At 38.4% G+C, this 22,275-nt stretch overlaps 1 protein-coding gene and 1 long non-coding RNA gene across 2 annotated transcripts in view; one reads left to right on the top strand and one right to left on the bottom strand.

Moving 5' to 3' along the window:
- hyi (hydroxypyruvate isomerase) overlaps window positions 1-2,600 on the bottom strand; it is a 33,772-nt gene extending 31,172 nt beyond the window's left edge. Inside the window, exon 1 of the mRNA XM_079841134.1 lies at window positions 2,249-2,600. Within this exon, the coding sequence (XP_079697260.1) occupies window positions 2,249-2,486 (238 nt within the window). The 5' untranslated portion in view covers window positions 2,487-2,600. The remainder of the gene's footprint in view (window positions 1-2,248) is intronic.
- A 13,408-nt stretch (window positions 2,601-16,008) lies between these two features.
- Window positions 16,009-20,106, top strand: LOC307141414. The gene is made up of 4 exons (XR_013818349.1): window positions 16,009-16,097; window positions 17,148-17,233; window positions 18,174-18,272; window positions 18,976-20,106. It is a non-coding gene; the product is annotated as an uncharacterized lncRNA (long non-coding RNA).
- Window positions 20,107-22,275: the final 2,169 nt, after the last annotated feature.

Below are 22,275 nucleotides of genomic sequence, written 5' to 3'. Positions count from 1 at the left end.
AGCACCCAATCCCAGATCTCCTGCGTTTAAATCACCTGGAGGACAAAATGACAACAAATAACACATAAGATTCATCATGACTTTACCAGCCATTATGACATTATCAGGGAGATTTTAAATGCCAAGCTTTGTCAGCATTGGGAACTTCCTCAGAAAGGTTAGCAGGATATCACTTTGCAATATTTTCGAACTTTTCTTTATGACTGTATTTATGAATTCATTTTGATTCTTGGACAAAAAGCCCTTTTTGTATGGCTTTGTGTATGTCACTTTGATGCACGAAATGGTGGAGGATATTGATGTTCATGAAGTTAAAACCTAATGATGGATAGCTCACGTAAAACTGAAATGATCTACAAAACGGTTTGAATGAGAACTGCATTTTACAGCTGAATTTCAATAGCGTTAAATGGTGATTTGGTGTGGTGGTGCAACAAGTCTTACATCAGAGCAGAATTGCATCAGATCAGTGTAACCGGTTCATGCTTCCCCCATGAGTTGAGAAAGGTCGGATCTATTCCATTAAGCAGTTCTATCTGCATATGAAGCACCATTATATCTGTGACCAATGAACTGAAAGTTATTCTATTCCTGTCTGTGATAAACACCCTTCAGAGACCTTTAACTGTGAGCTGACAGGTTACAGAACACATCTATCTATCTATCTATCTATCTATCTATCTATCTATCTATCTATCTATCTATCTATCTATCTATCTATCTATCTATCTATCTATCTATCTATCTATCTATCTGTCTATCTGTCTATCTGTCTATCTGTCTCTGTCGGTCTGTCTATCATCTGTATGTCTATCTATCTATCTATCTATCTATCTATCTATCTATCTATCTATCTATCTATCTGTCTGTCTGTCGGTCTGTCTATCATCTGTATGTCTATCTATCTATCTGTCTGTCTGTCGGTCGGTCTGTCTATCTATCTATCTATCTGTCTGTCTGTCTGTCCATCATCTGTATGTATGTCTATCTATCTATCTATCTATCTATCTATCTATCTATCTATCTATCTATCTATCTATCTATCTATCTATCTATCTATCTATCTATCTGTCTCTGTCGGTCTGTCTATCATCTGTATGTCTATCTATCTATCTATCTATCTATCTATCTATCTATCTGTCTATCTGTCTATCTGTCTCTGTCGGTCTGTCTATCATCTGTATGTCTATCTATCTATCTATCTATCTATCTATCTATCTATCTATCTATCTATCTATCTGTCTGTCTATCATCTGTATGTCTATCTATCTATCTGTCTGTCTGTCGGTCGGTCTGTCTATCTATCTATCTATCTGTCTGTCTGTCTGTCCATCATCTGTATGTATGTCTATCTATCTATCTATCTATCTATCTATCTATCTATCTATCTATCTATCTATCTATCTATCTATCTGTCTGTCTGTCCATCATCTGTATGTATGTCTATCTATCTATCTATCTATCTATCTATCTATCTATCTATCTATCTATCTATCTATCTATCTATCTATCTGTCTGTCTGTCTGTCTGTCTGTCTGTTATCTGTCTGTCTATCTATCTATCTTTCTGTCGGTCGGTCGGTCTGTCTATCATCTGTATGTCTATCTATCTGTCGGTCGGTCGGTCTGTCTGTCTGTCTATCTTTATCTATCTGTCTGTCTGTCTGTCTATCTATTAATCTATCTGTCTGTCTGTCTATCTGTCTGTCTTTCATCTGTCTATCTATCTATCTATCTATCTATCTATCTATCTATCTATCTATCTATCTATCTATCTGTCTGTCTATCATCTGTATGTCTATCTATCTATCTATCTATCTATCTATCTATCTATCTATCTATCTATCTATCTATCTATCTGTCTATCTGTCTGTCTATCACCTGTATGTATGTCTATCTATCTATCTGTCTATCAATCTGTCGGTCGGTCGGTCGGTCGGTCGGTCTGTCTGTCTGTCTATCTATCTATCTGTCTGTCTAACATCTGTATGGCTATCTATCTATCTATCTATCTATCTATCTATCTATCTATCTATCTATCTATCTATCTATCTACAGTAAAACCAAAAAATATTCATACACCAGATATAATGTTTTACTAGTGGGTGTAGGACACTGTAGTTAATTTATGTAAGTGAGGATAGGAAAATAAAGTAAAAAAACAAAAAAGTATAAATCTATCTGACTGCTTGTCTGTGTACATTTAAGTTACATCTGCCTGTCATTCACTTTATGTTTGTTTGTCTTACCCGGTGGTGTGTTTATGAGCGCAAATTCGAGTCCAGTTTCATCCTTCACTGCTTTTAACTCTTTCAGGTCAGCGTTGTAGATCCATGCCGCCTCGACTGCTCGGAACCCCGCGCGGGCCGCGGCGCGCATCCTCTGCGTGAACTCCGGCAATTCCGTGAAGAGCCATGAAATATTGGCACAAAACTTTAACGGGGCCATTGAAACGTCTGCAGCAGGACGAACGCATACGGCAGACATCAAAACTAATAACTAACTGAATGATCAAGGTCCAGCGTTATTGATCAGTCGCTCTCTGAACACGTGCTCAGTGTTTACATCCTCATCGCTCAGCTGACTGCACACGTGTCTCTCTACGCGCATGCGCACGGACGCCTAGGCTGCCGCTGTCATGTTTACCCAATTTTTATTTAAAATTACACATCATTTCATATAGTTTAAGTTTAACAACAATGTATTTCGCATATTATTATTATTATTATTATTATTATTATTAATAATAATTATATCATTATAATTGTTAGGGTTGGTGACTGGTGCTAGACCTTTTTTACAGTCTTGTCACACTTTTACTCATTTCTTAGGGAAGGTTTAAGGCCTGCCTGTTGTCACATTAAACAGCATTAAACAACATATTAGAGACATTTTAGCAACAAAAAAGGGGGAGGGGGGTTATCAGAAAAAAAAACATATTTTACATTTGTGTAATTAGTCTGACAACTTATTGTTTACATACTACATTTTCACATTTAGAAACAAAGCTTCAGAAGTATTGCTGTGACTTTAAAAGTCATTACGTTTGAATTTCAAGGCTGACAGAGATGAAATGTGTTCACAGAATTACTTGAATTTGAGATACAGAAAGAAACGGTGGTGCTGAAACCAATGTTCCCGTATGTTTGAGGATGATAACAATGAGCAATGAAGGAAGCGCTGAAAGTGCAAATGCTTTCTGCTTCGCTGGCGTATATGCCTCATGCATGATGTATAGACAGTATTCAGAACAGGAAACATTTAATCGGTGTAGCCTATCTCGTGCGCATACATACAGAACCACCTCCCCTGGGTCACGTGGGACACAATTTAATGTCAACCCTCTCTGGTTCGATGGATCCAAATAGTAACATATACTATTTCCCCCAAAAAAAACATATTGCATTGTTGGAATTATAGTGGCATCTTAAAGAGATCCATAATATGCTGTTTTTAAGGCTCAGGGTCACTCTTACAGTCAAGGCACATGGTGAAGTGCTCTTCAATTTGTCCTGTTAAGCTTAAACTTTATCTAACATGGTTTTACAGTAAATTGAGAAAATATAAATGCCATATTTCAGTTCTATCCCGCAGTGGAATTACTGAAACTGCAAATAATATATTTTTTTAATAGACAGTATAGCATCAAATATATTACTGCAGTTAAATTTATTTATTTTTTAGTGTTACAGTTATAGTAATCTAACTGTGCTAATGCATAATATGCAAAATTATGATTTATGTACCACGTCTTGATAAGAAATATCAATTGATAAAAGAAACATGACCTTAATTGAGGAGAAGATATATTATAAAAAATTATTTTGGATCATTTTTATTGTTTACAGAATTTCCAAATGGAAATTTTCTAAAATTCTTAAAATATTTGTTGTTGGGACAATTTTATGTATAAATAAATATGTGTACAAGCAAATGTTTATGAGGTTTTAGGGTACATTTACATAACAACAAAGTACTAAAAATATAATTGTTTTTTTGTTGCATTTTCGCCTTCAGATCCCCCCCGGATGCAAACAATCCCCGTTCACACCGATCCGCAAAAACGCCTAAAACACTGCTTTCTGCTGCTAGGCCAGTAGTTGGCGATATCACTGTAAAGAAACAAGCCTCATTGTGTAATACGCATGCGCATGACATCACCGTTTTTATACATTCACGTGACGATAACGGTACCGTGTTCAAAAACTTGCCCTTTGAAACCCGTTTTCAAATGTTTGTGTATTCAGGCCCCCAAAACGCTGATCTCGTGTAAATAAACGGTTGTGTAAACGGCCACTAAAAATTCAAACTTAATTTGGTTTTCTATTCAGCTATGGTGTAGGCTTATAAATATGGATGAGTTATTGTTTTACACCTACTGTATGTTTTTTCATACTCATTGGGCCAGAAGGTGATGTAATCCTGTGTGAGTGTATTGAGTGTCATTCCATGTTGTTTATAGTAAATATATTTAATGCAACATCCATCCATGGAGGTCAGGAAAGGTTAATGAACCACCTGGGCTCAAGTACGCTCATGGAATATGAAATCTGCCTGAACTGAAAGGAACAACACATTATACCTAAGCAACGATGACTCAGAATAAAAGTCAACATCACTGACATTATTATAGTAGTTGCATCTCTCTATCTTTAATAAGACAATAACTCTCTAATGCATCCACGTCAAATGTCCATTACAATGTCCATTCAGGTATGGAGTTCATTACTATCCATTGCAAGAGAATTACTTGTTGTTATGGCTACAAATTGTTTAGAATATTTTTATGATGATTGCACATTTAATCTTTGCTAGTGAGCCATTTGCTGTGTTTAAAATAGCTTACTAGCATACTGTTCTTACCATTTTACAGTATATAGTACATCAGAAATAATAATAGTATGCTATTCCGAGCCAACATACTGTATATTTTAATGTATATTTTTATTAGACTTTGTAGACATTCTACACAAAAGTAGAATGATGGACACAACATGCAACATGCCATGTGACAACAATAGCCGTGCGGATCATTTATCATGAAACATTGCCGGATGTTAAAAGAACAGAATACTAGGCAGTGTATAGCGTGCAGTATTCAGTAAACAGTAAAGCTATATGTAGCAGTAAGCAGATGGTGGATGGTCTGATGCACACACACACCCCTAGAGAAGAAAGCAGGAACTGCCATGAGAAAGCAGGGGTCACTGGAGCAGGAAATTGAAAGTGGGACCGTTTAGACCTCTCAGGTCTGAGCCCTAACAAGCCTGCTCCGGCTATGACAGCCAGACACCACTGCACTTATCAGTCCAATCTTCAGGAAACACTATCCATCAACCGATACTGGACAGGTGTTTACTGCACCTCTGCAAGAGAAGGACAAAAATGAATATAAAGCAGAAGTTTTCAGCCTATCATATTGTGTACATTTCTTTAATGGATTTTGTCTTAATTCAAGGTCAAAACACTTGAATTTTCTCGCACATTGCAGCATCAGCTCTTTTCTCAGTGTCTTCAATAAAGGACTCAGTCTCTCTAAACCCCTCCTTTTCCGAGAGCCTACTCTGCTCTGATTGGTCAGATGGCCCAGTCTGTTGTGATCGGTCGACCACTTACAGCACATGCGTGAAAAGAAACACTCATTAGAGTATCTGAATCTCAGCTCTTGATACGCAGCGATGCGAACAGTAACGATGGCTTCGGATTTATCGTATCAATCTCATCAAAGTTGATTTGCTTTGGCAGCAGAAAACAGCGTCTTCTCAACATGAACAACACGAACCAAACTCTTCCAGTCTCAACTACAACTACAGTGTTTGAGGGCGGGGCAAAAGAGATGCTGTTCGCCGGCAGCCAATGGGCTGGCATTATGCAAATGTGTTACAAACAAACATAAGTTCAGAAGGAAGTGAGACTGTGATTACTGACGACTCGTTTCAGTTCAGAATCGCTTCTTTCTTTTGAGAGGCAATAACTCTCCATTTATCTGCACCTTGATCTTGGAAACTTTGCAGACCTTTTACATTCACAAACAGCTCTATTACACACTACATGAAAGAGAAAGAGAATACATGAAAAAGCATAATAGGGGCACTTTGAAAGAATGTGTTTTACTAAAATGAATGTTGGCCTTGTCTGGAGCCTGGAGGTTTACAGCAGTCTGAAGCTCATAAGCCTCCTGTAGTTTGAATAGTTTGAAGGGATGTAGGCCATGTTTGGTGAATGTAAGCTGTATGAGGAGCAACAAGTAAAATACAATATATATTTTTGGGTTGATCAATAAAAACAACCACAGTTGACAATATAAAAAAAAAATTAGAAATACACCAAAACCAATTAAAAAAACAATGAATAAAAAACTACAGACAATGAAGGGTATCGTAAGATATAGACTAGAGTGAAGAGATACATTTTCAACTTTGATTTAAAAATATGTAGCCTACTTTACTTATTGGTGCAGTTCTAATATGTATCGGTTGCATAATATGCAACGTTTGGGGGGTAAAACATGTGTTTTTTTGGCAGGGTTGCCTGCTAAAATTCGCATTCCTGGGTCTAAATATCACATAATTGGGGTTGCTTCAACCCGCGGACATGGAAAAACAGCCCGCGGGAAAAGTTCTGTTGACATTTGACAACTAACGTTATGCGTCGCTCCTTTGCTCTGATTGGTTGTAGGTCAATCCAATTGAGGTCTTTCCTGGTTCGGTTGAAACACGCCCCATAATCACAGCCCAACGGAGCAGTATCAGACTCATATTCTGACTAGCATTGAGTATGACAATGTCAGGCTAATGTATCGGTAAACTGTTCCAAAGTTTAGATGTGGCTATGGCAAAAGCTCGATCACCCCTAGATTTTAACTTTGATTTGAACAATGAACAAACTCTGGTTGGGGGACCTAAGAGTTCTCTCTGGATGGTGTTCACACAAGTGTGCCGAACAAGTCCTGAAAAGTGAAGCCAAAACATTTCGATGGCCCAGGTGGTTGGTCCCAGTATAGGTCATAAACCCTGCCCTCTCCATGTAATCAAATGGGACGTGGGACAAACTAAACAATAAAATTACACTTCAATTTAAATTTTTTTTTCAAAAGATGGTTTCTGTCATTTTAGGTAGTTTTTATCAAGCTGATGTAAGTTAAAGTTTTCTTTTTGTAGCGTCTGGACTTTCTCACAATGGTTGGTTCTGTTAAACCTCAGAGATGCGTTTAGCTTTTTTTTTAACCTTTGCATATAAACTATGCAGGCTCCGGCCTGTCTGGTGTTTTCGAGCCTGGTGTCACCTTTGAGGCCTTGTCCGATGCTAAGCAGTCACACCATTGAGGTCCTTTGGGTACTTCAAAGAGATTGTTATCAACCCATGCTCCCCTCCCCATGAGGCCTGGACATTGAGGACTCATCTAAATACACATAGACACAGACATCCTCTCCATTTACCTCATAATTAAACTATTCCAGAATGTATATGATATATTCCTGTGTGTATCCATGTCCCAAATGTTATACTAGCCTAGTTATGATGTGTGAATTATGCTAAGGTCATTTTAAATGCTTGTTTTCAAGTGTAAGAATATATTTCTGCTTTAATTTCTTCCTGGTATCTAAAGAAAGCTATCTGTGAGCCGTAACTAGAGACATATATTGTGTTGCTATAAAATGTATTATACTATTTTCACTATTATTTGAAGTAACACTGTACCAATTCTGACACCATCATAAAACATGCAAATGAGGTCGTAAACAGAGACAAAGCGAGCTCTCTCCCACTAAAAATGCACACTCTGGATTGGTCAGTCCACCCAAGATGGGTGTATGTTAATGTGTCCTTAAAAGACACACTCACTGGCCCATCTCGGGTTGGTTGGTTCTTTTGAAGTTTGTTCGGTTCGCTCCGCGATTGGCCAGGTAGCCAGGCAGCGTACTTCATCTCAGCGCTCAGTCAATTCCTAACTTCTGACGAGACGAAATTCCTTTCCTCCCTTTCCAGCAAAACTTCGCTTTCAGGCTAACCACCTTCAAACTTCCCATGGATCGAAAACCCGACCCTCGGAAGAACCAAGAGAAAGCTTCAGCTCACGAATGCTCTGAGAAGCTCTACAACACACGCGTCTTGCTTTACTCAACACCAAACCCAATGCAAGTATCAACTTAATCGAATTTAGATGCCCTTTTTTTAAAGATGATTTGTATTCGATGGTGGCTCTCCAGGATAACTGTTTGTGAATTTGTCATTCCTTGATCTTCTCTCTCTCTCTTTCTTTCTTTACTTTTTTGTTATTCTGTATATATGCATTCTTTGTTAGTTGTATGTATTCGTAGTTCATTTATTAAAACCATTATATCCATGTTTGATTGTCATTGTTGCTGCTCACAAAATCTTAGTCACTTCAATGTTCAGATTTTGCTAAAAGCTTTAATACCGTATCATTGAGTACTTTAATTAATCTAATAGAACTGGAAGTTATTCTTCGCGGCCAGAAGAATAATCTTTCCGAAGATTTGATAGAAAGAATAAACTTCATGAGAATTGATAAGAAGATTGTACTGTCAGTTTGTTGGATGGCACAGGTGCACTTATGTGTCCGAATCCACTTTTACTAGTTTAACATGAAAACATGTCCAAAAAAGTTGTACCTAGTCTCTGAATGGGTCATGGGTGTGTTTTGGGCATAATGTGCAATAAACCAATCAGGGACTCAACTCCCATTCCCTTTAAATGCCAGTTGCGCTTGCACCATGGCGGATTCTCTATTTAAATGGCGGCATTTGCAAGCGGAAAGACTGAACGCTTCTCCAGAGAGAAATCCTTTATTTTTAATATTTAAAAATGTTTGTGTGTTGCTGCTCTGTGTGTGTAATAAGCAGAGTGTACACACGTTGTGCATCCACGCAAATTATTAACACACCCTTTAAATAACACAAAATACTACAGCATTGACTTTAGACCAGGTTTTTGTTGGTCAATGGCACAGTCATTTTCAGTTGCCTCAAAATATTGTGGCGGGGCGGTGCTAGGAGGGTTTCAAGGGGTTTACCCTAAATATAATACTAACTGAATAAGATGATACTATTTAGACTCCGACTACGCCACCTTGGGAATTTCGCCCAAAGAATTGGAATGTATACCTACCATAAAGGCATACACAGGTTCGTATCACCGATCAGAGTCAGAGACATGGGTTAACGTATCAAAAACATATTTTATTAACAATCTTAAAATGTTAAAATTTGAGTGAAGACATTTTATTCCGGAAGGGATTTCAAACAGTCAAGGCCAGGGCCTAGAGCTTACCAACAGAGGCAGAAAGTCAGATCACGCTACTTAGAGATGAAAAACCACTGCAATTTACTGTGCTCTCACACACTCACACACACACACGTACACACGTGTGGGTATACAATCACACATTTGGTGGGGTGGTCACAACACACGGTGAGGAAAATACCACCACCTAATAAGAGTTAGCCCTCTGCCCCTGGTGCTCAGGCCCTGCCAAGACAAAGGAAATACACATTAATAAATCACACTTAAAAAGGTTGTTCAAATCCAATAAATCAGTCCAAAATACAAAAACCCCAAAATAAACAAATAAATCACTTTACAACTAATGTAAGTAAATAAACAGTTGCATCTAAATACAAAAGAAGAAAAATCAAAAAGACTTGTGGCAACTGAAACAAAAGTTCAAAATAATCCAAAATATAAGACACAAAAGGTAATTAAATTTAAAGAAAACAAACCATTCAGGCTGCAACAATAGTCATAAATCAAAATGAGGGCACGATTAAACACAACAAAGCTATAAACAATATTAACAGCCAAAGGAAACAAAAGAAAATAAGTTCAATTAAATTTGAAAACAACAAAACTGGAATTAACTAAATCAATAACATTTGGAAACAGGACACAGAAGTTGACTTCTCAATTGGAATTTGAAACAGGACATCACTGAAGCCGTGGCTTAACGTGGAGCACCCCGACTGGGATAACGCTGGGCCTTCACGACCCGATTGTTTTATCAAGAGACAACAGAACCGTATTATTCCCTGGCGAGAACCAATGCAGAACAACAGTAATCCAGCAACTAAGTCAGGTTTTCCACAGCTTTTCTCGTGTCCACATCCAGTCAAGTGCAACAGCAATAAACAGCAGCAAGCCTGTGCAGCAGAAAGCAGACACAAGCTCTCCGATCAACACACCATCTCGTCTCGAGTACTCGCATCCAGTTTCCGGCAGCGATGACATAAGCGCATTAACGACGCCGCAGTTCCCCAATAGTGACGCATCCCAGGCAGCACACACACTCATGTTTATAGCCCAGAGTCGACGCTGATAGGCTAAGACGGCAAATACGGTGACGGAAACAGAATCACCATTCATGGCACAATATTAACACACCAACAATGCGCCTGAGCACACCTTGTTTTCAGACCAGCACACTCTAAAGCGAACAGATGCGCGCAAGTGCATTTGATATTTAAACAATGTTGCGCTGGACGTGAAAATGATAACTGCATCGGACTGAAACTAGCAAAAAACGCTTGCCCTGCGTCAGGCGCCCCATTGCGCCGGGTGTATGATAGATCCCTATGTTTCACACAACAATTCAGAAAGTTAAGAGGGGGCAAGGGCATTTAAACTTTTAAAAACAAGCAGAAGCTTTTTAAAATCAATTCTAAAGCGGACTGGCGGGAGCCAATGTAGACATTATTAAGAAGACATTAAAACAGGAGTAATATATTTGCGTTTGCAAACACTGGTTAAGAGTCTTGCTGCTGTGTTTGGGACGATTTGTAATCTAGATAAGGAAGAATTGTTTATTCCCAAATACAGGGAGTTACAATAGTCCGTTCTAGTAGAAATAAAAGCATGAATCGCAGTTTCAAAGTGCTTAAAAGAAAGAAAAGTCTTCACTCTAGCCAGCACTCTTAGTTGGTAAAAACTTGATTTGACAACTAAATGAATTTAGTGCACTATCAAATAAGACATTTTGGGTTGCCAGTCTAAGTGAGAAATGTTTGGGACTGCAGAAGAGCCAAACACAATGATCTCTTCATTTAGATTTAAAAAATGTAACAACATCTAGGCTTTGACATCTGAAAGAAAGGCACTGAGAGAGTCTAAGCCATTTTTATGCTTCAGGGGCAAATAAAGTTGTGTATCTTCTGCATAGCAATAATAATACAAGCCATGCTTTTCAAAAATAGAGCCTAAAGGAAGCATATAGAGAAAAAACAATAAAGGGGCCAAAGTAGAGCCTTGGGGGACCCCACAAGTCAGGGGGACCACACCTGATTGGCGTCCTGCTGTATTAAGAGTACATGAAACCAACACAATTATTTTACAAGGTAATCATTCCCCGAGATGAATATATAACAATAATTAGGGCATAACCCGTATGATGAGATTATTATGTAAATCCAAGGGTGTTCACCCATAAGTGAATCAAACTCATTGACTATTATTTTGCATAAATGGCTCAATCATAATTGCTGTAAATGATGATTACCTGTGTGCTTTGGACTGTAATGTCCCAGCTTTGATATGTTCTAATTTTCTTCTGTCATTATTGTGCAATAATCCACTGTGACCCGCTATCCGGCGGGGCATTGTGTTGCCATAATAACCTGGCTTTGGAATGATGTTTTGGGTTTTGACGGGAGAAACGAGTGCCCGGAATCTTATTACCGTGTAGCTCTGGTGAGCATGTGCTTCCTAACAACAGCGAAACCCAAGCAGAATTACAAATCAAGCCCGATCCCCGGACCCAGACTGAGCAGAATAGGAGAATAATAATATCTCCGGCAACAATGAAATTAATCATTGGAGGAAATGGATTTGCTCTGTAGGGGAGGCAGTGAATGAGGGGCCGCATTTGATACATAGTAAATGTCACTACTGGAAAGAAAGTAATAGACCCATTTCTTCATTGGATATTGAGGACGGTTAAGAGCTTTGGGCTTGTGTCCTACTCAGTGAGCTTTTAGTTAACAATGCATGTCCTCATATTTCTGATATTAGGACGTACTTTAAATATTTTGGGCCCGTTCAAGAGAAGCATGTTGAAAAGAACTGCTTTAAATGCAAATGAAGCGAATGTATCAGGAACAATAATGCGCCGCATATGCCGACCATGAAGGCCTCGTGGGTTCATGCACATTTTGATAAGATGCAGATGAAAAACAGACCACAAAAGACATCATTAGTGCAAAGGTCACACAGTTGCAGTCTTTCATGCATGGATGTGAGAGGTCAGTATTAACCTCCTGCAGTGTTTTGTTTTTATTCTCTGTTCTAAGGAAAAGAGCCTTTCATAATTTCTATTATTTGCAAATTACTATTGAAAACGGATTTGGAATGACATGAAGGCGAGTAAACACTGACTGAATTATTATTTTTGAGTGAACTATTTCTCTGATCAAGGACACTGTAAAGCAATAAGCACTTTTAGCTGCATGTGTCAAATGCGAGACTTGTGTCAGCTCTGAGGCTTGTGGGCCAGCTATCATGTTTAACATCCTGTTTAGCCAGCTCTCTTCAAGTCTTGCGCATGCATTTTTCACCTTCTCACATGTTCTGAGACTTCATTTAGTCAATTATTCATCAAGCCAACTGGTATTCTTGGACATACGGTAACACAGGAAGAAAACTGCATTCATTGCATCAATTTATAATTTTAAAGACCTTTGCTTGTTTGGAGAAGATTACATTGGTCTTTGCTGCATTTTGGCATGAATAATATAAATCTGATGCATCAACCTGACATTTTGTAAATTTTGACAAATGCAAATGAGATTTGAGAGCTTCAGTCATGAAATTCTAAAACATTTTATGAGATTTTAAGCATCCAATGATTGAGATGTTAACCTCAGATTATTTTGAAGAGAACAATTGCTTTAATCAAAATCAGGAACCAGGCAGCCAGTCAATACACTCTATGATACAACCACCCAAGAATAAATATCCGCATAAAAATCTGCTCTTCCAGCTGATTCAGAAATGGAAATGGCTGCCTAGCGAGAGAAACTCAGAGAATCAAATGTCAGAGATTTGCCTCTTTCATTGCTGACTGCCCTAGCGAAAAAGAAGTTCAGTCAAGTTTTATTACTTTTACTACACTTCTTTTAAACTAAAAATAAGAAAGTAGCCTATACTTTCAGTCTACTTCACAGAAACATACGTAAATATACATACTTAAGTATACTTGACTTATACTGACAGAAACGTATATTTGGCCTACACATGTACTCACTCTTTTGACCGAGATATACTTAAAAGTATAATTAAGTATTCTAAGTATAGCCTACTTTTTACTCTTTTGATTGAGCCTATTACTACTTTTTGCACAGTTTTACATACTGTATTATGAACTTAAATAGTTTGAAACGATCTATTGTTTGAAAAGATCTATAAAGAAAACAGATATTTTACAAATGCTTAGTATTTGAATTTTAAGTCCATTAAAATGTAGCTTATTTTTATGAAACTTTTGAAAAATTTAAGACAAAAATGAAGCATGAAGCTAGAATAAAATGTTTTTTAAATGGAAAGAGTTAAAGTACAGTTAAAAATATTTCAAGAATACAGAAATTTATACCTAAATAGGAACATAGTAGTATACTTAAAAGTGCAAAAATAATATATAAATAGTATAGAGACGCGTTTCCACAGCAGGAACTGGGGTGGTACTCGTGTTTCGACAGCAGGGACCAGGGTCTAAATGAAGTTCTGAGTAAAAATGTCCACCTCAGAAAGTCGCTGCTCGCGAGGTAGTACTTTTTTCAAAGTTTTTCAAAGAACTTTCGGGGGTGGGACTTGGGCGCTGAACATTCTGATTAGTTGGGTTCACGCAGCATTTTTTTTCAAGTCACCATTTTTAAAAGTCTGTTGCGGTGGGTGCAGTAAGAGTTGTTTGCTATTCGAATCAACAATGGAGTTTAAAAAATACGATCGATGGACCGACAATGAGGTTCAGGCTTTATTAAGCTTATATGCGGAGGATGAAATCCAGCAGGAACCGGAAAGTCACGCACAGTCCTACGTCACCGGACTAATCTTCACGGTACTGTGATGGAAACACAGGCAGCAACATGTCTGGGGGGAAAAAGTTATATCCTGAAATTTACTTGAATTTTACTTAAGTACTTCATAAAATAAACTTTAAGTATACTTTTTTTTCCGTATGGGTAAGCTTGGCGCTCACTTGGTACAGATATTCAGATAATGCACTTGATAAGCGAACGACTCTGGCGAAACATGGAAAATCAAAAAAACGAGTCTTCTTCAAGTTTGCAAAACGTATAAGCGTTCCGTCTCTTTGCGTCAACTTCATTATCTCTCATGCTACAGGCAGTCACACTTATTCTAATGTATGCTAAAGCTAAGAGCTGACACGGCCCGATAATGACTCTTTCACTGGATTCTGACACTACCACGAACCTGCAGATGGGCTCCAACGTGCTTAACTGATCCAGGTAGAAAATAATTGAAGTCATCCATTCATAATGTCTCCCCAAATGGAAAAGCAAATTTGGTTACGCTTTTCGCGTGTGCCAAAAAGGAACCAGCGAGCTGGATGGAAAACAATTACAGGCTACATGTGAATTTGAGCTTGTCATTTTGCTCGGTATTCATACTCGGAGGTCACGGCTGATCTGTCACCTGTGAGTGACAGAAGACGGGAAGGGTGGGCGGATTGTGGGGTATGAGAGACAGGAACGCAGTAGCAAATGGAACAGACAGCTTGAAAAACCTTTTGCTCTCGCAGTCTTCCTACGATTGAGAAAATCACGGGGGAAAAGTGTGTAAGATCAGGGCCTGTCTCACCCACACAGAGCTCTGTATTCTTTCAGCACAGTGTGATGGCACAATCAAACCCTTTCACTGCCTCCCTCTGGAGATAAAAATCACAGATTTCACAGACCACACTGTCAGGGGTCTTGTTTTTTTACAGCTGAGAGGGCGACGGATAGCTTTTAATGATTTAATTATTACACACAAAATCTGTCTTTTCCTTTATCTGATGGTTGTATTTTTCTACACGCACTTGTCAGTGTGCTTTCCTTTCCATAAGAAGTCTCCCATGGACATCAATTCATCGATTTTCAGGATGTTGTTGCGAGCCGCTGAAGATGTCAGCATTGTCCCTAGCAACATTGTCCACTAATTCGCGTTGAGAATTACAGAGAATCGTGAGCACCTGTTCATCTCACCTCGTTCCTGCACAAATTCAAGATTGATGTATGTGAATTGCATATAAAATTTCCATGCGATTGGATTGCACAGTTTAAACACAAACTATTAAACTTAATGTGATGCATATTTATCAGTCATGCCTGATAAATGAATGAAACAGATAAGAAACATGTAAGAAACATGTTTTTTTTTGTAAAAAAAAAAAGAAAAAAAAGCATGGCATATTTTATTATTAACTATTTGATTCTGTCTGGTTTTATTTAAATAATCATATTTACAGATGCTTTTAATCAAATGGATTAGAATGGGCACACATTTTCATTGTGAAAACAATTACATTTATTCAGCTCATGTGTATGTGTGGTTACGCAGCGCTGTTATGCTATAATGCTACTCTGCGGCTACTATGAGACACTTGTTGCACACTACAGTTAAAGCAGAGCTAAAACGATAAAACATGGTACCGGCGGTAAATCAAGAAAACGAGATTTAAACAATAAGACTAACTGTGTTGAGCTGTATAACAATGGTTTGTTTTCTGTCGATGACTGTATCCAAACAGTTGCTCACCTGTCTAATAAAACACATACACTGTAAACCCGGATTTCATATGTAATCAAACATTTAAAGTATAATGTACTTATATGACTCAAATCGATTAAGTTTTAATTGCATTACTAGCAAATGTAAGTATGTTAAACTAATTTGTAGACCTAGTTGAGTCTGTGAATAACTTTAAGTGAAATAGCTTAAAATTCCAAAGTTTTAGTCATGCAATGTACGATGGGAACGTGAAAGCCTCCACTTTGCCGCCGTGTCTAAGTTTTTTGCTGAGAAGACGACGTCATTTTCCTGCCGCGCACCGGACGGTCCAGTTGCTGCTAAAACTCGCCAGAGACGGTAAGTAGCTTTTCCCGATGATCATTGTTTAGCTATGTCAACTTAATGTGTTTGTGTGTGGATATAAGGGGATGTTGGTGAGTAGTGGGACGCTATAACCTTAACTAACGTTAGGTTGGCCGCCATTTTCACCTAACGTACTAGCTAACGTTACAGTTTGAAAGTTTTTTTCACTTGATGCGCTGTTTGTGAAAAGTCCAAGAGAAGCAGTTTGACGTCGATGGACATTAACATTGTCACCCGTTAAGGTACTTAGCTAGCTAGCTAAAAGTTAAGTAGTTACTTTTATCACTGAAAGGGCTTTTTGTGACGGTCCTTGACTTGACAGACGTTTTCAACGTCAAGGTCGACATACATCACATGTAGCCACCGGTTTGATGGCTTAGCTAGCCATATTGACGCACGGTTTGTGAACTTGGAAAACTGTCGTTTTAACCAGTTCAACGGGACATTTTTCACTTGTAAAGTTAGCGTATTGGCGGATACGCTACCCTGCTTTGAACCGCCTCTCGGCAGATTAAACGCTGCGGACGAAAACCACGGGCATTCATGGCGGCAAAGAGAGCGCAACCACGTTGTAACATTGCTAACTTTCTTTTCTTACTGGAGGGGCTTTTTTGAACCGTGTAAAACCGTTGTTAAAACCAGTTCAACTGGATGTTTTTAACCTGTAACTTTAGCGTCTTGGTGACACCGCCCGATCCACGCTGAACGAGGGACACGCACTCGGTGGGAAGAGGAGTGTTAGCGACCACATTTGATGGTTTTTTCCTAGTATTAAATGTGATGACAACTTTGACCATTCATTTTATTATTGTCTTGTGCATGGCATAGGCTCCGCTTTAGTGATTATTTTACCTTCAAGCACTTAAGAGAAAGTGAATTGCAACCGGTTTATGCAAACTTGAGTATATTAGCAATACACACCCCTAATAATGACATTACGGCTTTAATGTTAGCTTTCTTGAAAATACAGGTATATTGTTGCAATAGAATACTGTAGCTATAAGTTCCCTTGTCTCTTATTTTCTTTGTTTTATTGTGTTGCAGGTCATGGAAAGAGATTCTTTTGAACCCAATATCCTGAGATTAGCAACAAACTGAATATCAGTCTCTGAAAATTATGCTTTGGAAGTGTAAGTATTGCCCTCTTCGCTGTGAAAAGAGAACACAGCTATTTAAGCATTATAGGCTAAAACATGGAAGTTATGCAAGAACAGAGCCTTTTCCTTGTTTAAATATTTTTATTGACAAGTACACATTTCCATTGCCAACACTTAATGTCAGATAACTTGACATTGCTTTGCCATTGCTACACTTTCTCTAACTGCTCCACAGACTTCTTATTGCAAGTTTTGCTCATACACACACACACACACACACACACACACACACACACACACACACACACACACACACACACACACACACACACACACACACACACACTCCGACCTGGACCTGGAGAGGGAGGTGGACACACACACGTACACACACACACACACACACACAAACCTGGAGATGGAGGTGGACACACTCACACCAACCTGGAGGTGGACCCGCACACACAAACTTGCTGACACACTCAAACACAGGCTCACACACACTCACACATTCAAAAAGACTCACACACACAGATTCAAACACAGACTCAGACACACACAGGCTCACATGCGCACACACCATCCTGGACCTGGAGGTGGACACACACACACACACACAAACACACTCAAACTTACTGACACACTCAAACTTACTGACACACTCAAACACAGGCTCACACACACTCACACATTCAAAAAGACTCGCGCGCGCACACAGATTCAAACACAGACACACACTCACACACTCAAACACAGACTCAGACACACACACACACACACCAACCTGGACCTGGAGGTGGACACACACACATACTCAGACATATAGACTTGCACAAATACACACACAAATACACACACACACACTGCTATTGATATTGTGGCGGGCCACCACAAATTAAGGAATGTATGGGAAACCCTGATGTGAGTATCCTTGGCAAGATCTGTTTTAACTCTTGTGTCCACTATCTTGCAGACCACTGAGCCAACAGACATCAGGTGCCTATGTCTTCGGGGACTGCCTGTCAGTGTCATCTTGGCGGATGATTCTTCTGCCTTCTTCAAGACATGCTCTGTAAGTTAATTTGTTTTTGTAAATGTTGCTGGTGCATGCTCCTTTTGTCTCATTTTTAGCTGTTAATGAACACTTCCATTCATTTTCAGAATTATTTGATCAGCATCAGTGTCTCCATTAGGTCTTTATTTTATGGCCGAACAAAGGTAGTTTACCCACTTTCAGTCCCAGTCCTATTGAAAAAGTAGAAAAATTTCTCCCAATAACTAAGGTTGTATGAATCTTTTTACAATTGCCCAATTAGTTTTTGACTTTACTGTCACCGGTTGGAACTTGTGAAATTGTTTTTGGGTCTAAAACTCAAATGGGGAGTTCTGACTCAAATGGGGAGCACTTGTTAGATTCTGGTTGCTCCAGTCATCAAATATATTATTTTGTATGTTTCTTTCAACTGGTAAAGTAAAAAAAACAAAAACAATTAAGGTGAACAGTACTTAGTCATAAAAAAGTTTCAGCACGACTGTGACTGAAAGTGGGTAAACTCCATATTTTGGGCAAAGTGTTGCAAACTGTACAGATCCAAATATGGCATTTGATAGAAATTTAAGACTGGTATCATCCTTTTAATATAAATTACTTTCAGTGTGGTTTATATTGTACAATGCTTTTCATTATAAACAGGTTATTTTTGGTGGACAAAACACCATTGTCTAACTGGCATGTTTATGTTCTCTCCTTGTCAAAACGTTTCTTTCACTGTTAGGATGTAACTGACAAGGACTCGTACATTGAAACTCCAGTGGGAATTCTTTGCCTTGGTCAAGAAAATACCCAGCTCAACCCATCCAGAGTAGGGATCATCTTGGAAGGGTCTGTGGTAATGGATGAACTGGCCAACCTGCCTCAGGCCTTCTGTGTCCTTTTTGGACTGACCTATGCCCTGCATCTGGACTACCCCAAGTGCATGAAAAACACTTTCAACTTTGTTCAGCAAGTAATGCTCAAACTGGGTAGAAGTGAGCTGGTACCCAAAATTCAAACTTTGAAAAATCAGCTGGAAGCATAAAACGGGGTTTCGAAGTGGCTCTACTACTGTTCCAGATTTGTTTGCCACAGTTTGTAACATTGGACTTTTATAAAAATGTTTACTGTTGTGTATGGTTTGGAGTACATGTGTCCTGTGGTATTTGCACTGATTTTTGCACAAGATTCCATGACACAGGCTTTTTCATTTCAAATTAGTTGGGTATTTTAGTTACATTACCAACTAAAAGGCAGATGTCTTGGTGCATTTTAGATTTAAGATGTATAGGTACATAGATATTTTAGTCATGTTTAGTCATATAAATGGGAATGTTCAACTATAAAAAAATTCTCTAACAGGAGTTTAGTTATAATACAGTTTTAATGTGATTTGTTGTGATAATGATCTACACATGCTTGAGCACAATAAGTGTTTTTGTTGGCATGATGGTGCTTTGTTTTATGCAATGTTCAGGGCATGAATGACACATTTTGTCACTGTTTCAGGCTCATGATTCAAGGTTGTTAAAGCAGGGGACAACAACCTGCAAGTTAATGCTGTTTTCAAATAAAACAGTAAAAAAATTACTTTTGTATTGCGTATTTGTCTTAATTTAAATGTTCTAGTTTAGCATATTCAATGAATACAAAGGTTTAGTTACTTTAACTTAAAATAGTAAGTGGAGTTCATGTGACAAGATAATTAATATTACAAGAGATTGTAAGTGAAATCAACTTGGCATTCAGTGTTTTGAACTTAAAATAATAAGTCCAGTGCGCTCAAGTTTTCATAACCCATTACTTAAAGTTTTTAAGGCAACCGGTTTCCTCAAATTTTTTAAGTGAATTCAACTTATGCGGGCTTACAGTGTAATTAAAGCAGAAATCGAGGGTAATGCGTGTATGATGTCATTGATAGGTTAAAATTACTTATCTGGATTTAAACATTCTTGGAAATATTTGGGATAATGTCAGTACACATGTAATGATTTAAATACAAAAATATATACTATATTGCCAAAAATATTGGGACACTCCTCCAAATCATTGTTCAATTCAGGTGTTCCAATCACTTCCATGGCAACATGTGTATAATATCAAGAACCTATGAATGCAGACGCTTCTACAAACATTTGTGAAAGAATTGGTCGCTCTCCGGAGCTCAGTGAACTCAAGGGTTGCACCGTGATAGGTTTGCCACCTGTGTAATAAGTCCATTAGTGATATTTCCTCACTAAATATTCCTCGGGTCAACTGTTAGTGGTATTATAACAAAGTGGAAGCAATTGGGAACAAAAATCACAGAGCGGGGTCAGCGCATGCTGAGGAGAAGTTGCCAACTTTCTGCAGAGTTCCAAACTTCACGTGGCCTTCAGATTAGCTCAAGAACAGTGTGTAGAGAGCTTCATGGAATGGGTTTCCATGGCCGAGCAGCTCATCCAAACCTTACATCATCAAGTGCAATGCAAAGCGTGGGATGCAGTGGGGTAAAGCACGCCACAACTGGACAGAGCAGTGGAGACGTGTTCTCTGGAGAGACCAATCCATAAAGACATGGCAATGTCCATAACGACATGGATGAGTGAGTTTGGTGTTGAGGAACATGACTGGCCTGCACAGAGTCCTGACCTCAACCCGATAGAACACCGTTGGGGCGAATTAGAGCGAAGACTGTGAGCAAGGCCTTCTCATCCAACATGATGAATGGTCAAAAATTCCCATAAACACACTCCTAAACCTTGTGGAAAGCCTTCCCAGAAGTGTTGAAGCTGCTATAGCTGCAAAGGGTGGGCCAACTCCATATTAAACCCTACGGGTTAACAATGGGATGTCATTAAAGTTCATGTGCATGTAAAGGCAGGCGTCACAAACTTTTTCTTTACAAATGTTCAGAAGTGACAGGTTTCATCCAGAGCATGACCATAGTGTTTGCTTTATAATTAAAGCCATTTGAATTCTTGTTAGCAGGTCCTCAAGGCAAGCCAATTTCAAGCTCATCACTTCACCACAATGGTAACCTCCAAACCCACTAACATAACAGAAACTTTCAAATACCATCATAATAGAAGATTAAACATTAACAAATCTCCATTTTCACATTTTGCTAAAGAAAAAAAAAAGTGTAAAATAACACTTTATTCCAACATTTACTCTCCCAACTCAACTTTGTCCAAAGCATGATGTGAAGTGAAAGTCCTGTTTGATTGGGTTACAGTACTTGTTATGTCAAAATGAAAAGTTAAGTCAAAGAGCAATCATTTCAACCAGAAACCTGACACAATGGTGTTAAATCACCAAATATATAATATAATATTTTAAATAAAGTGAACCGCATCAAAAAACATTTAGATTTCTATTGCAGAAATCTTATCTGTTTCATCTATGCATGACTAACAACTACATGCATCACATTAACTTTATTGAATTATGTTAAAACTGTGTAAACCAAATGGATGGAAATTTTAATATGCATTTCAAATACATAAATCTTAATTTTAGGCCTAAGTATTGGTAAGAAGTGACAACCAATCTCAAGTTCTCCACACAATGGCCAACACGTTCTTCCTGAACCCTGGAACACTCCTGTTTCCAAGGAAACGCTTTCCTCTGCTTCTCCCTTGGGTCACTATCTCCCCTCGGACATCATAACTTTCTCAGAGTCTCAGAGGACACCCAGTCACCCTGCCTGCACTCCTACTTATTTCACATTCACCACTGCATTTAAATCGTCTGTGTAATTATAATAAATAATGTCACAACACGTCTATAACATATCTATGATGAACGAAAAAGCAATGAACACAAGACTTGTTTCACTCAGATATATCCATGAAAAATTGCAATCATGGGCACATTTCCTGATTTGGTTGGGTGAGGCTGAAACTATTTTATAGTACAATATGATAGTAGTTCATCTTAAATTCATTCTTCTATAAATGTCATTTCTAGAATAGCTGCATTTCCCCCCGAATCTTAAGTTTCCCATATGACGGAAAACTTTATCATCATGTTTACAACTCCATCTCAGTCATTCCAGGAG

This window comes from Gobio gobio (assembly GCF_949357685.1).
Source record: "Gobio gobio genome assembly, chromosome: 17".
NCBI classification, from domain to species: Eukaryota; Metazoa; Chordata; class Actinopteri; order Cypriniformes; family Gobionidae; genus Gobio; species Gobio gobio.
The sequence above is the reverse complement of the archived record's forward strand: the minus strand, read 5'-3'. Positions and strand labels throughout refer to the sequence as shown.